This window comes from Lepus europaeus, chromosome 21 (genome assembly GCF_033115175.1).
Source record: "Lepus europaeus isolate LE1 chromosome 21, mLepTim1.pri, whole genome shotgun sequence".
Lineage (NCBI taxonomy): Eukaryota > Metazoa > Chordata > Mammalia > Lagomorpha > Leporidae > Lepus > Lepus europaeus.
The window spans coordinates 28,103,404-28,119,101 of record NC_084847.1 but is presented as its reverse complement, the minus strand read 5'-3'; the positions used below and the strand labels follow the sequence as shown (position 1 = coordinate 28,119,101).

The 15,698-nt window shown below is 41.6% G+C and overlaps 1 protein-coding gene across 1 annotated transcript in view; it reads right to left on the bottom strand.

Annotated features, from left to right (window-relative positions):
• The window catches only part of NIPSNAP2 (nipsnap homolog 2), a 31,703-nt gene that overhangs the window by 9,889 nt on the left and 6,116 nt on the right, over nt 1-15,698 (bottom strand). Inside the window, exons 2-7 of the mRNA XM_062180636.1 lie at nt 9,320-9,459; nt 9,190-9,235; nt 6,270-6,364; nt 5,857-5,927; nt 4,903-5,043; nt 3,725-3,756 (exon numbers count right to left, since the gene is read on the bottom strand). Coding sequence (XP_062036620.1) covers nt 3,725-3,756; nt 4,903-5,043; nt 5,857-5,927; nt 6,270-6,364; nt 9,190-9,235; nt 9,320-9,459 — 525 coding nt within the window. The remainder of the gene's footprint in view (nt 1-3,724; nt 3,757-4,902; nt 5,044-5,856; nt 5,928-6,269; nt 6,365-9,189; nt 9,236-9,319; nt 9,460-15,698) is intronic.

Below are 15,698 nucleotides of genomic sequence, written 5' to 3'. Positions count from 1 at the left end.
AAAATTTATCATCTTAGTAATTTTTAGTACAGTTTAATCTATTATATATTATATACAATATAATATTAATAATGTATTTTTTATATATATATAGTATATCCACACTGTTGTGCAATAGATCTCCAGACTTCTTCATTTTGCAAAACTGAAACTCTGTCCCCAATAAAGCACCAAGTCCCCTTTCCCCCAGCCTAGCCCTAGACAACAACCTTCCCATGTTCTGGATTTTGACTCCTTGGATACTTCATTCTTCACTTCAGTGCAATTGTATGTTATTTGTCCTTTTGTGAGTAGCTTATTTTACTTAGCATGATTTCCTCAAGGCTCATGTTGTAGCATATAACAGGACTTCTTTCTTTTAAAGAATGCCCAATATCCCACTCTGTGTCTGTACCGTTTTATCTGTTCACTTCTTCATGGACACTGGGTTGCTTCTACCTCCTGTCTACTGGGTATAATGTTGTGAACACGGGTGTGCAAACACCTCTTTGAGACCCTGCTTTGAATGCATCGGGATGTGTACACAGAAGTGGGACTGCTGGGTCACACTGTAAGTACATTTTAAATTTTTTCTTGAGAAATCTCCAACAACTGGGTTATAATGACTTGCAAAAGTCTGTTTTCCATAATGGCTGTATCACATTACATTCTCAGTAACAGTGCACAAAGGGATCTCAATCCCTCTGCATCCTTGCCAATACCTGTTTTCTGCTCTTATGACAGTAGCCGTCCTAATGGGTAGGAGGTGGTATCTCCTTGTGGTTTTGATTTAGATTTCTCTTATGATTGCTGATATTGAGCATCTCTCCATATGCTACAGGCCACTTCTAGTCCTTTAAGTCCTTTATCCATTTTTTAATTAAGTTATTTGTATTATTATTATTATTATTATTATTTTTTGACAGGCAGAGTGGACAGTGAGAGAGAGACAGAGAGAAAGGTCTTCCTTTTTCCGTTGGTTCACCCTCCAATGGCTGCTGCGGCTGGCGCACCGCACTGATCTGAAGCCAGGAGCTAGGTGCTTCTCCTGGTCTCCTATGCGGGTGCAGGGCCCAAGGATTTGGGCCATCCTCCACTGCCCTCCCGGGCCATAGCAGAGAGCTGGACTGGAAGAGGAGCAACCAGGACAGAATCCGGCGCCCCGACCGGGACTAGAACTCGGGGTGCTGGCGCCGCAGGCAGAGGATTAGCCTATTGAGCTGTGGCGCCGGCCCGAGTTATTTGTATTCTTATTATTGAATTGTTTCAGTTCTTTGTTTATTATGAATATGTCACTTATTAGATTGGCAAATATTTTCTCCTAGTTTATGATGTGTCTTTTTAATTAAAAAAAAGTCCTTTAAAGTACAAAAGATTATTTTAAAAATATCAGTTGTTTTTAAAAATGATTTATATTTGCTTATTGTCATTTTTATTTTGGAAGGCAGAGAGACAGACAGCCTGGCCAGAGGTTTACTGCCCAAATGCCTGGACCAAGTCAGAATCAGGAGCCCAGAACTCTATCCAGGTCTCCCATGTGAGTGGCAGGAAACCAAGTATTTGAGCCATTATCTGCTGTCTCTCAGGATGAGCACTGGTAGGATGCTGGATTAGAAGCATCTCTGGTATGGGATGTGGGTGTCCCAACAGGTAATTTATGTTGCTGTGCCAAATGCCCACATCATCTCCAATCTTTTTGTGTGTGTGTGTGTGTGGACTGTGCTTTTGTGTTATATTTAAAAACTCTTTGCCTAACTGTAGGTTACAAAGATTTTCCTGTTTTATTCTAACAGGTTCATATTTTAGCTCTTATATTTGGTCTATGATTGATGATTGATTTTGAGTTTATTTTTGTATATAGTATGGGTTAGGAGTCTGCACTCATTTGTTTTGCAAGGATATTCAGTTGTCCCAGCACCTTTTGTTGGAAAGGCTATCTTTTCCCCAATGAATTACTTTCATATATTTGTCAAAACTTGCTTTGGAGTGATTGTTGTGGTGCAGTGGGTTAAGCCACCACTTGGGATGCCTACATCCCCTATCAAAGGGCTGGTTGTATTCAAGCTCCTCGGCTTCCAACACAGCTTTCTGATAATGTCCTTGGGAAGGCAGCAGATGATGGTCCAAGTACTTGGGTTCCTGACACACATGTGGGAGACTAGGATAGAGTTTCTGGCTCCTGGCTTTGATCTGGCCTAGGCCGGAATTTGAGGAGTGAACAAGCAGATAGATGATATCTTTTTCTCTGTCTCTTCCTCTCTTTCTGTCACTCTGCCTTTCAAGTAAATAAATCATTTTTAAAAAATTTTTATTATTTTTTTATTTATTTGACAGGTAGAGTTACAGACAGTGAGAGAGAGAGAGAGAGAGAGAGAGAGAGAGAAAGATCTTCCCTCCATTGGTTCACCCCCCAAGTGGCTGCCATGGCCGGCGCTGTGCCGACACGAAGCCAGGAGCCAGGTGCTTCCTCCTGGTCTCCCACGTGGGTGCAGGGCCCAAGCACTTGGGCCATCCTCCACTGCACTCCCGGGCCACAGCAGAGAGCTAGACTGGAAGAGGAGCAACCGGCGCCCATATGGGATGCCAGCACGTGCGGGCGAGGATTAATCAAGTGAGCCACAGCGTCGGCCCCTCAAGTAAATAAATCTTAGGGGAAAAAAAAATCAATTGCTCATAAATATAAAGGGTTTACTTCCAGCCTTTTGATTCTTTTTTGAAAGATTTATTTATTTATTTGAAAGGCAGAGTGACAGAGAGGCAGAGAGAAAGATAGATTTTCCATCTGCTGGTTCACTCCACAAATGGTCCCAATGCCCCAGTCTGGGCCAGGCCAGTCTTTCACATGGGTGCAGGGGCCCAAGGACTCGGGCCATCTTCTGCTGCTTTTCCAGGAGCATTAGCAGGGGGCTGGATTGGAAGTGGAACAACTGGGACTCGAATTAGCACTCGGGGATGCTGGTGTCGCAGGTTAGCAGTTTAATTCGCTGTGCCACAGTGCAGGCCCCTGGCCTTTTGATTCTATTCCACTGATTTGTATGCCTGTCTTTATGTCAGGAGTATAATATCTTGATTACTCTAGCTTTCAGTCAGTTTTGAAATGGAGAAGTCTGAGTCCTCTCACTTTGTTCTTTTTCAAGGTTGTTTTGGTTATTTTGCATCCTTTGCATTTCTAGAGCCTTCTGGGATTTAGATAAGGACTATATTCAATCTACAGATCAATTTGGGAAAAATTAGTATACTGTTACTGGAACTATGAAGAAGAAAGATGCAACCATGCCACTGAGGTGCTCTATTTACATGACAATGGTGCCATTTCAGAAAAGACAACATCCAAGAAGGATGTGAAATACCCTCATACAACACTGGTGTCTTATTAAAAAAAAAAAAACAGTTCTTATCTTTTAGATTACTTATTTGAAGTAAATAATTTAGATTGTCATAATTAATTTTAGATTATCTCAAATAAATAATCCTATGTATTGAATATCTGTGGATGAAATAGTGTGGCACATGGGATTTAATAGTTGGTCAAGTGTTGATAATTATTGAATCCAAGGAATGAGCATGAAATGAAGGAGCTGAGGAATTTGTTCTCTCTAGTTTTGCATATTACTAAAAAATCTCTCAATAAATAATATGAAATAAGGGTCAAGTAATGGCATTACTCTCAGATTTTCTTTCTCCTGGAATTAGCCCTTTGTCTATTAATAAGACGTAGAAACTTAATATTCAGTAATGTACTCACCAGTAATTGCCCCATTCAATCATGGTTCCTGGCTGAAAAAAAAGAGTTAAATTTTGGTTTGTTAGTTCTGCAAAAAAAATATAAAAATACAAGAATTAAAAAAAATTTGGTGACAAAGCTGACTTAAAAATGAACTTTTAATAATATGAGATTATAACCAAAAAAGTAATAAAATAGGTTTACTATCCCATCGAGGGAGTAATATTTCACAGCTTCATATAACATAACACAAACACAATGGAAGAATAAATCATTCAGTTGTGGTTATCAAAACCATAATTAATTCTGTCTTTCATAGGTGCTAAAGTCATGATTAAATTGTGGGTAACCATTCAGATTTTACTGTGAAATTTTAAAAAATTTAATGTCAAAAAATTCAATCTTGGACATCAAAAAAGGATACTACTTGATTTTTTTCCACTATAAAAGTGATTATTAGGTCATCAAGATCTACCAGGATGTATTCTTTTTAATCATCTAGTACTGGAGCTGGGAAGGGTACACAGGGAGCAGGGGAATGCAGAGATGATGGGTAACAGGTTTGAGGTGCAGCTGGTTAGGAGGAAGCACTTCCAGTGTTCTACAGCACAGTGGTATCACTACGGGTGACAACAATTAATTATACATTTCAAAACAGATATTAGAGAGGATTCTGGATATTCCTAACACTAAGAAATTAATATGCTTAAGGTAATGGATGTATCCACTATCCTAATCACTACACATTGTACACTTATTATGTGTTGGTAAAAAAAAAAAATTATGCACCACCCAGGGCCTTCTAATAGTTGTTCAGTATGAAATATCTAGAAAACATTATCAAATATCATTCCCGTTCTACTCTCAGTGCTGTACAATTTGTTCAATAGTTCAAATGCTTCTATGAATTGTTCTAGTTCCACTATAACAGACGCTTTATTTCCTTTCCTCTTAAAAAACAGAAACATTATTTGGAAAAATATTAAATAATGAGTATTACAAATGAGATCATATAAAACAAAAGAGCTTAGCAGAAGAGAAGGAATGAGAAAGAAAATGAAAAAGAAAAGACAGGGAGAACAAATTAAAACAGGATGTGAAACACATATCAGAGAATGCACTTTGTTTTGCTTCAGCATTAGAGTGCCTGTGTTTCTTCACAGAAGGAGTGGGCAGTCAACTCGTATTTCAGCACTTACTCGGAGTTGGTAAGACCTGAGTTCATATATATTGGGTCCTGACCGTGGGACAGGCTCATTCCAGAAACTGAATTCCAACAGCAGCTGATTCTTCCTAGACAGCAGCATGTCACTTCTTGCCTTGCGGAAGCTCACAAATTCCTTTGGGTGAAAATAATGTGCTCATGAAATTTTTTTTTTCATGAAATCTTTTGATACTCTTGTATACACACATTCTGGCAACATTTATGTTCCTACAGAATCCTATTATAAGTCAGACAACAGGTCCCAGCTGCCTGAGACAGTCCCAGGTCACAACTGCTGACCTCACACGATGACAAACAGCACTCCCTTTCACTCTCAAAAGTGTCCAGGCTTAGATGACAAATCACATAAGCATCCTAATTGTTCCAATGACAATGTAAACAAATTTAACTTCTTACATTTTTGCATTTCCCTAACAGCATTTGACAATAGATGAAGAGAGGTGACATGGAGGCTACAAAACAGCAGGTAATTCAAAAGCCATTTATATTTGCTTGGGAACCCATGCAAAAGACTTTCTTTCCTAATGATGTATGGCTGTTAAAATTCTCCCTACTAACAAGTACCTACTGGCAAAGGGAAGGTAGGATAGCATAGTCGGCCCAGGAGAAAGAATGTGTGCATGTTTGACAGTTCCTACAGCAGACACGGCAAGGTAACTCAGGACCAGCTGTGTCTACCAAGATGATCCATATACCTGCATGTCAGCTCCAAAGCACAACTGACTTTTATAATAAGAATTGTTATGAAATAGGATTATATAACTGGTGACTTTATGTTTACCTACAATGTCCAGTCCAAACAATAAAATTTGTACTATAAAAAAATAGTCTAGGAGCAAAAACTGATGACAGGAATCATTTAACTCTGCACTAACATCTAGTGTTATCTTTAGTGTGAATCAGCAAAAATTTTTTTCAAAATCATTACCTGATTTTCTCTGAGCTTATTCATGACCTCTGTGAGTGCTGGGTAGCCTCCTTCATACCTCCAGAGGTGGACTGAAATGCATTTTAAAAGACAGTGGACATTTAGAGTTTCATGATATCCTTATCTTGAAAATACCTGAGAAATACCCAATATTAACAAAGTACTAAACTGTGATGCACCATGTGTTGGCTGGTAAGCTACACCACAAAGATTCAGTAATAGACCCAAACATTAAGAACAATAGAAGAATAGTTTTTGCAATGTATTATTGAAGAAACTACTTTAACCATAAAATGAGACCGAGACTCAGAATGCTTGGATTATAAAACACAGGCACTGAATTAGAAAACAACTTAAGTGGTTATATTAGGCTTAAGGAAGAAGTGTTCATTCCAAAGACTTCTGCTTCCTACCAGCTTGATCCTGCTCGCCATACCACGTATTCCAAGTCCCCACCAAAGTGCAAGGGTAATGTTTATCTTCATGAATCTTTGGCAATACCTCTTGACTTAAAGAGAAGGAAAAGCAGCATTAATCAAACAATGCACACATTTTACCAGGTGGACAACAGTTAAGTCAGTAACAGGATCTAAGGCTACACACCCTCTTCCTGGCAAATGACCTCATGGCATACTCATGATGACATGTGGAATTAACTTATAGCTGAATTCTGCTGCACTCCAGCACCCCACTCAATTGTCTGATACCCCAACTATCTACAAGAGTTGTAAGCAATCCACGCATACTGACAAAAATGCCAAAGAAGAGCCAATGGTCCCAAGATTCCAGGAGCCACAGGTCTACTATTTGCCATCTCAGGGGAAAACAAAACAAAGCTTCTGAGGAATGTGATGTTTATAAAAGCTGTGTTCTGCTGGTTCCAAAGATTAGGAAGAATGAAAGTCATGAGAATACTAGAAAAGAGCATGGAGGAAAGAAGAAGGGGAAGAAAGGAATGTTCAAGACAGAGGCAGACGACACAGGTGGCGCCAGCAGGCAAAGGTGACAGGAAGAGAGGACAATATGGCCTTAGGGAGGAAGAAGACAGGGCTAGAACACAACACAGAAGCAACCCCAATCTCCAACAGTCCCAAAGGCACTAACGTGGCAGAAGAAGTTAGGGTCTATTCAACTCAACCAGCTGAGGGGATTCGAGTGTCACACAGTCACACTGAACATGGCAGCCAAGTCATTACCTCTGAGTGCACGGGAACATTGGCACGGCAGTGCATTAAATTAACAGTGGTCTCAGATCAGAGCTTCGTTCCATGGACCCTTCCTATCACAGAGATTATAATGTACCGGGGAAGGCAAAGGGAAGAGGCATCACTGTTCTACGCCAAGAGAAAAGCTAAAGCCTACACAATCTTGAATAGAAACATTATGTGAAAAAAATCCAATACAGATTCAACAGTGGATGCCAAAGGATATCACGGCTCAGACATGGAACTTACTCAAATCACCTGCCGATGTGGCATGATACTAAGTTAGTGACTACCACTACACCTGGGGCATCAGGACCAGGTGTATATGGACAGTTAGCAGAGAAAAACTCTGAACAGCGTGTCTAACTGAAAACCCATATGTATTTATTATGATCCAGTACAAGGACCACACCATGTGTATTTTTTGAAGATTGGCATTTACTTTTTAAGAAGATCTGATCTTCAGAAATCAGGGGTAGGGAAAGATGGATGATGATTGAGAAACTGAAATGGGTTTCTTTTTTTGGCACGTGACATGTGCAGGAAGCAAACCACACTGAACTGGAGCCAACGCAGAGGAAGGAAGTTGGTACAGATGACCCAGGTGGGGTTCAGAAAGGGGCTGGGGGCCTGGGTTCTCCACCAAGTCAAAGTCACATATTGGTCTGTAGCCAATCCTCTTTGCTGGGGGCCCCAAACCTGCTCTTGGAAGCCCTTGCCTTACCTGAACGGAGGTTGTAAGGTAGGCAGTACTTGTACCCAGAACTGGATGGGTTGGGCAGAATCTCATTATTGGGGCCCCTAAAAACCAGGCAGAAGTTAAGTCTTTATGTTCTGGAAACAGGGAGCTGCTGAAAGTTTCAGAGAAAAAAAAAAACAAACACAACATGATGAGGGAGAAAACAGAACTCAGCAGATCAATCTGACAAACTTTTGGGTAATGGACTGCGGGGTGGGGTGGAGACACAGCTACAGTCTTGAGCCCAGAGAGGCAGTCAGGAAGGAGATGACTCAGGAATGGGACTCGACAGCTTAGAGACGGAGACGGAGGAGGAAATGAGCAAAGAGAACCACGACACATGTCAAATGAAGGACGCACAGCCCTCAGTGACCAACTCATCACAAAGAACTAAGGGAAGGGTTCAGTAAAACATGGGGAGCGCACAGACAGCGAAGTCGGGAGGGCAAGGTGATTCTACATGTCCAGTCTGAAGTGAGAGCAAGACATCCAAATATAAATACGAACAGACAGCCAGAAATCTGAGACAGGAGATGCAGTGATAAAAACAGGACAGGAAAAACAATCGAGGGGAACATCAGCACAGAGCAACTTTTTCATTCTATGAGCGGGTATTTAGAAACAAGCATCTGCTTTGTTGCAGGGCATTCTGTAAATAAAGAGAAATGTGCTGACCTGGCAAGAAATTCTATGCTAATGTTACATTTCACAAAACAATAGAACGACAAAAGCTTTTTCTCTTGAGAATTACATTGATTCTGGAGACAAAATCATTTGCTTTCTCATTATATTTGCTCACAAGTGTTCATTAAAATACCATTTCTGCTAATTAACTCAATTCTCCCTCTAGTCTTAAAGTTTACCGATTCTTTTTGAAGGGGGTACAGCTCTCATATCATAGGACTGTCAGCCAAAGGGACTTAGATGCTATTGAGGGAAGAGTCGGGAAGAAGTGGAAGCTGTGCTCAACCACACCTAGGACTCTCACGAGGGGAAAACTGGAAACGATGGTGATCACCAAGACATGAGTTCAATTCCTAACACTCAAAGCTGCCCAGAGATTGATTTAAGCACAGGCAGGCAGGAGAGTCTGCAGAAGGGACTCAAGCACTGGATGGGTAATGACCTTGCCAGGTTCCTCCCAGCCTTATGAGCCTGGTAACACCCTGAAGACTGACAGACAACGTGAGGATTTAGCTGTGTGTGTGCTTAAAGCCGCCGTGCCGCCGGCAACCCCACACAGAGCCATGACTGACGAACCTCTGAACACTCGGCTTTAATGACAGGCATGAAAGAAAATCTCTCTCTCTCTCCGACCAAGTACTAGCTGAACTAACCAATAGTAAGTGTACTTTTTCCCCCAAGTACAAGATAGTCTGGCATACGTACCAAATTTTGTTGTACGCATCTAGGCATTCTGGTTTAACGTTGTGAACTGAAACAGAAGAAAATCCCATGACAAACTTATGAAGAAAGCAGGGAAAAAGTCCCCTGTGAAGACAGCTAGTTTGTCACTCACACTGTAACTTGTATAGACTGCTTGTTTCCTTTTTGGCTAGGAGATTAGAGTGAGCATCTTTTCTTGGATCAACTTTCCGGACAAACAAGGATTTTAACCAGCTGTCTTCTCGAGGTCTGTTATTGGAAGATGTCAACCTCCTATGGAAAAGAAAATGCAGAAATGTGAATCTACTCAGAGATGTAGACTCCAGTGTCTTTAGGAGTGGTGCTATGGTACACTGTTTTATAAGATTATCAGTCCATTCAGCAAACACACGAAGAACACAGATTCTAGGCACTGTTCCAGAACCTGGGATACTACATAATGTCTACTTTCCATTAACACAGAGTCTACACAGCAGGAGCAGGGGAATATGTAAAAGTAACTTGTAGAACTCCCAAGAGAGTTCCCATGTTTACCTATGCAATGGCTGCAATGGCCAGGAGACCAGAGTTTCTTCCAGGTCTCCCACATGGGTGCCAGGGCCTAAGAACTTGGGTCATCTTCTGCTGCTTTCTCAGGTGCATTAGCAGGGAGCTGGATAGGAAGTGGAGCAGCTGGAACTCAAATGAGCGCCTATATGGGATGCTGGTATTGCAGGTGGTGGCTTAACCTGTATGCCACATGCCAGTCCCCTCTTAAGCAATTTTTTAAAAAAAATATTTATTTATTTATTTGAAAGGCAGAGTTGCAGAGAGGCAGAGACAGAGAGAAAGAGCAAGCCTCCATCTGCTGGTTTGCTTCCCAAATGGCGGCACCACAGTGCCAGCCCCTCAAGCAATTTTTGACACAGAAAAAAAAAAATATATATATATATATATGGATAGGTAGAGTGGTTAAATTCACAGAGACAGAAAACTAGATGGTTGCTAGGCACTGGGGCAGAATGGGGCGTTTTTTTGTTTAATGGGTATAAAGTTTCGGTTTGGGAAAAGGAAAATGTTATGAAAATGGATGGTGGTGATGGACGCAAAATATTGTGAATATAACTTTACAAATGGTTAAAATGGTAAATTTTATGTTATGCATATTTTAATCTCAATTTTACAAAGATTTCATTTGGAAATAGTGATGGTTCTACAGCATTAGCCATGTAACTAATGCCACTGATTTATACATTTAAAAATGGCTAAAGTAGCAAATTTTATGTGATATACATTTTATTACAATAAAAAATGTAGAAAAAAACATACAGTGAAATGTAATGAATTCTTTTTAAAAAATTATTTTACCACTAAACTTGGGAGCAGGTAGTCAGTCTAGTGGTTTAAACACCTGTGTCCTACACTGGCCTGTCCAGGTTAAATTCCTTGCTCTGGCTCCTGAATCCAGCTTCCGGCTGGATTAGACCTTGTAGGTAGCAGTGATGGCTCAAGCAATTGGGTTTCTGCCAACCCTGTGGAAAACCTGGATTGTGCTCCAGCTCCTAGTTCTAGCCCCAGCCCAGGGCTGGCTGTTCAGGCATCTGGAGGGTACTGCACGAGGGCTCTGTTTCTCAAATAAATAAAAAAATTTCTTTTTACTCCTGTACTATATTAACTTTAGAATTATTCTTTATCCAAAAAACCCCTAACGTCAACTTCATTAACACATAAATTTACTAATTTTCACCTCATAACTGAATTTCTACTACATACGCTGTTAAAACTGAGGATTAATTTGGCTGAAGTAACAAACTACACTTCAGTCATGAATTTTGAAGTGCACACTTACTGCTGATAGGTTCACCAGTAAGAATTAAAACTTGTAACAACTTCCCTAGAGGGCAGTGTGGCCTTAACCATACCAAAGTTGAAACTCAGTGCTTGCCCCTCTTCCAGGCCAGCTCTCTGCTGTGGCCCGGGAAGGCAGTGGAGGATGGCCCAAGTGCTTGGGCCCTGCACCCCATGGGAGACCAGGAGAAGCACCTGGCTCCTGCCATCGGATCAGCGTGGTGCGCCGGCCGCAGCACGCCAACCGCGGCGGCCATTGGAGGGTGAACCAACGGCAAAAGGAAGACCTTTCTCTCTGTCTCTCTCTCTCACTGTCCACTCTGCCTGTCAAAAAAAAAAGAGAAACTGAGTGCTTTTCGGCCCAGTAATCCCACCTGTGCTCATGTCCTACGTGCACTATGCTGAATTCACAGAAACGCTCCTTCCTGTCTCCTCCTCTCCAGCTTTCTCCCAGTAGAGGCAATCTGAATATCCATTAATGTGGATTGGTCAAATACATTAGGGAGCCCACAAAGCAAGTGCTTCAGCACTGATCATGTGTGGGGAATGTCACTGGCAAGGGGTAGAAGGAAAGAGTCTTCCTTTTCATTATGTAACTTTCTGGACCATTGGAAAGATTTCTACAGGTATATGCTGTTTTCATAATAAAAATTCACTAGTATCCACTGAAGGTGCATGTTTAGAAGCCCCTTTGACATAACCATTGGAAACAGATTTTAAAATTAGAACCTGGGTGAGTCATCCATCCTTCCCAATGTCACATAACCAGTCAATGACAAACTGCACCTCTTCATCATCTTCCAATCTGTTCAGATTCATGGCCAGAAAAAGACTTCCTTTCATACACACAGCTCATGCATTTCATGTCATGTAACCACAGTAAGATCTGCAATGGTTTGGTGCCCTCCAATTCCTCCTCCTGTAACTGCCCCTCTCTTTGTTTAGCAGACTTGATTACAGACACAGCTAGCATCAGGCAAATCTAAGAGGGAAAGAGAAAGCAGTCTCAGGTACTAGGGAAAGGGACCAGAATTTGAACAAAAGGCAAGAAAAGCTCTCCAGAGAGCAAATTCCTCAGGACACGAACATGCAGATTCCACACTTCAGTAAGACAAGTTTCTAGTCCTACTCAATAGCGGTGTCTTAGAAGTAACAGCACTCTAAGTTTCACATCATATTAGCAACCTTTTCCTTTCCTTTTGTTTACAAAACTGACTTAGTGCTTTATTGAACAAACATCGCAGAACAAATTTTTTTTTTTTTTTGTAAAGATTTATTTTGAGAGGCAGAGAGAGGAGACAGGAATCCCATCCACTGGTTCACTCCCCAAATGGCCACAATGGCTAGAGCTGAGCCGATTCAAAGCCAGGAGCTTCCTCTGGGTCTCCCACCTGGGAAGCAGGGGCCCAAGCAGTGGGGCCATCCTCAACTGCCTTCCCTGGCCACTAGCAGGGAGCTGTATCAGAAGTGGAGCAGCCAGGACCCAAACTGCCTCCCATATGGGATTCTGGAGCTGCAGGCAGAGGCTTAACCTACTATGCCACAGCACCGGCCCCTACAGAACAATTTTTAAAAAATATTTATTTGAAAGGTACAGTGACACAGAAGACAAGCAGAGGGAGAGAGGGAAAGGAGGAGAGGGAATTGAGAGAAAGAGCAAGCGAGCAAGTTTCCATCCCACAGGTTCACTCCTCAAAAGGCTGCAACAGCCGGGGCTAGGTCAGGCTGAGCCCAGAAACTGGGAACTTCATCTGGATTTCCCATGTGGGCTGCACATGGCATGTTTCTTGTAAAGTGCTTAGGATAAAAACAGTCATAAATGGCATTTGTAAAAAGAAGTTGGCAGGGCCAACGCCTTGGCGTAGTGGGTAAAGCTGCTGCCTGCAGTGCCGTCATCCCATATAGGCACTGGTTCGAGTCCCGGCTGCTCCACTTCGATCCAGCTCTCTGGTGTGGCCTGGGAAAGCAGTAGAAGATGGCCCAAGTCCTTGAGCCCTGCGACCCATTAGAAGCTCCTGGCTCCTGGCTTCGGATCAGCCCAGCTCTGGCCGTTGCGGCCATCTGGGGAGTAAACCAGGGAAGAGAAACATCTCTCTCTCTGTCTCAGCCTCAGCCTCATTGTAAACCTGCCTTTCAAATAAAATAAATAAATCTTAAAGAAAAAAAGGAAGTTGGAGATTCATTTTGCTCACTACACGTTAAAATTCCTAAGAAAGTGTTAATGGTGGTATCCCCGAGGGATGGGTAAAGAGGAAGAAAGGGAGAAAAGAGATAGCTTCCCCCATATGTTGTCTGTGTGGACAGTATTTCCTACTTAGTTCATTTAAAGTACTTAGGGGGTGGGCACCGTGGCCTAGCGTGCTTTGGGATGCCCGGATCTCACACTGGAGTGCTAGTCTGAGTCCCAGCTCCTCTGCTTCCCATCCCGCTTCCGGAGAATGCACCTGAGAAGCAGCAAATGATGGCTTAAGCGCCTGGGCCTCCACCACCCATGTGGAGACCTGTTGGGATGTAGATGAAAACACATAAAGAAACATTAAAAAAAAATACTTAGGGGACAGCATCTGGATATACGGCAAGGGTACTGAAAAATTTTTTAAACTATTTTTTTTTCAAATAAAACAAACTTTTAAAATTATGAAGAAATTATATACGAAAACAGTTGTTTAGCTAAAGCCAACTTGATACAGTGTTTGTTTCTGTTTTCTTTTTTTAAGCATAGATTTTTTTAAAAGAAAGATTTCCTGTATTTATTTGAAAGGCAGAGAGAGAGAGACAGAGACAGACAGAGACAGAAGAGAGAGAAAACCTTTTTCCATTCACTAGGTTCACTTCCCAAATGGCTGCAACCGCCAAGGCTGAGCCAAGCTACAGTCAGGAGCCTGGAACTCTATTCTGGTCTTCCTTATGGGTGAAAGGGCCCAAGTACCTGGGCCATACTCCATTGTTTTACCAGGCTCATTGGCAGAGAACTGAATCAGAAGTGGAGCAGCCAGGACTTGAACTGGTACTCATGTGGGATGCCAGCATCACAGGCAGTGTTTAACTCACTGCACCACAATGCTGGCCCCTCTGTTCTCAATTCACTCTTTGATTATACGAAACTCATCTTGAAGAAGGTAATTCTTCAAATAAATCACCATAAAATTCATTTCAATTAAAAATATTTTGTTAATTTATTTAGTGTTTTAAACATCATATTTTGGGGTTATTTCATGTTTAATATAAAAAAGCAAAGGCAGTACATAAAATTAGTGATATACAAAGTAGAAAATTTTAAGATCTGTTTATGACACTTTGTATAATTCCTGTTATTTTAGAGTTTAAATTCACTAAACAGAAATTGTGGTTTTGAAATATTTTCGTTAAATAAATTGTAAGGATTTAGAAATAACAATGATGAATAATTATGAAAGGAATACAACAGTGTCTAAACATATCACACTAAGAAGTTCCATTTAAGATAAGAAATATTCACAAAAGCAACCACCACTAATAATTCTTAATATATCCTTCCAGAAATGCACAAGCACGTAGGATACACACACAAACATACACACACACAAACATACACACACTGATATTTAAGAGGGTTTAACTTCTGTGGCATTTAATACTTTAGAAGAAAGCAAAATAAAAGTATTATTGGCAGGTTAATCTGGAGGGGGAAAATCCTCAGAGTAAGTTTTCTCCTCATCTTAGAACTCAAGGAGATTAAAAGTTAATAGGCACAAACTTTTTTGCTAAGGATTGGACTAGGTGGTCTGTCTGTCATCTCTTTAATGCCCCAAACCATCTACAAGGCAGGTATTGCTGCATTTTAAGATCAGCTCAGAGAGGCTAACCAACCTAAGCTAACAAGTGGGAAAATGAAATATGAGCCTAGATACAACTGCAAAGTTCAAAATATTTTTGTTAAAGATTTATTTATTTGAAGGCAAAGTTTGAGAGAGAGAGAGAGAGAGATTGATTTTCCCATCTGCTGGTTCACTTCCCAAATGGCACAACAAGCCAGGGATGGGCCTAGCCAAAGCCAGGAGCCTAGAACTTCATCCAGGCCTCCCACATGGGCACAATCCTCTGTTGCTTTCCCAGGTGCATTAGGAGGGAGGTCAATCAGAAGTGGAGCAGCCAGAACTCGAACTGGTGCCCATATGGGATGCCAACATTGCAGGTGGCAGTTTAATCTGCTACGTCACAACACAGACTCAAAATATTTTCATTATTAAGAATGGGTGTCTCCAGACAAAAATCTCTGCCCATGTATTCTGAACATGCATTATTCCATACTTTAACAACACAAGGGGCCAGCACCGTGGCACAGTAGGTTAATCCTCTGCCTGAGACACTGGCATCCCATGTGGATGCCAGTTCTAGTCCCAGTTGCTCCTCTTCCAATCCAGCTCTCTGCTGTGGCCTGGGAAAGCAGTAGAAGATGGCCCAAGTGCTTGGGCCCCTGCACATGCATGGGAGACCAGGAAGAAGCATCTGGCTCCTGGCTTTGGATCGGCACAGCTCCGACCGTTGCGGCCACTTGGGGAGTGAACCGACGGAAAGACCTTTCTCTCTGTCTCTTCCTCTCACTGTCTGCAACTCTACCTGTCAAATAAATAAACAGATAATTGGATCTCCCTTAGGATGGGAAAACGAGGTATATGTACATTCTTTGTAAACTAACTATGCAG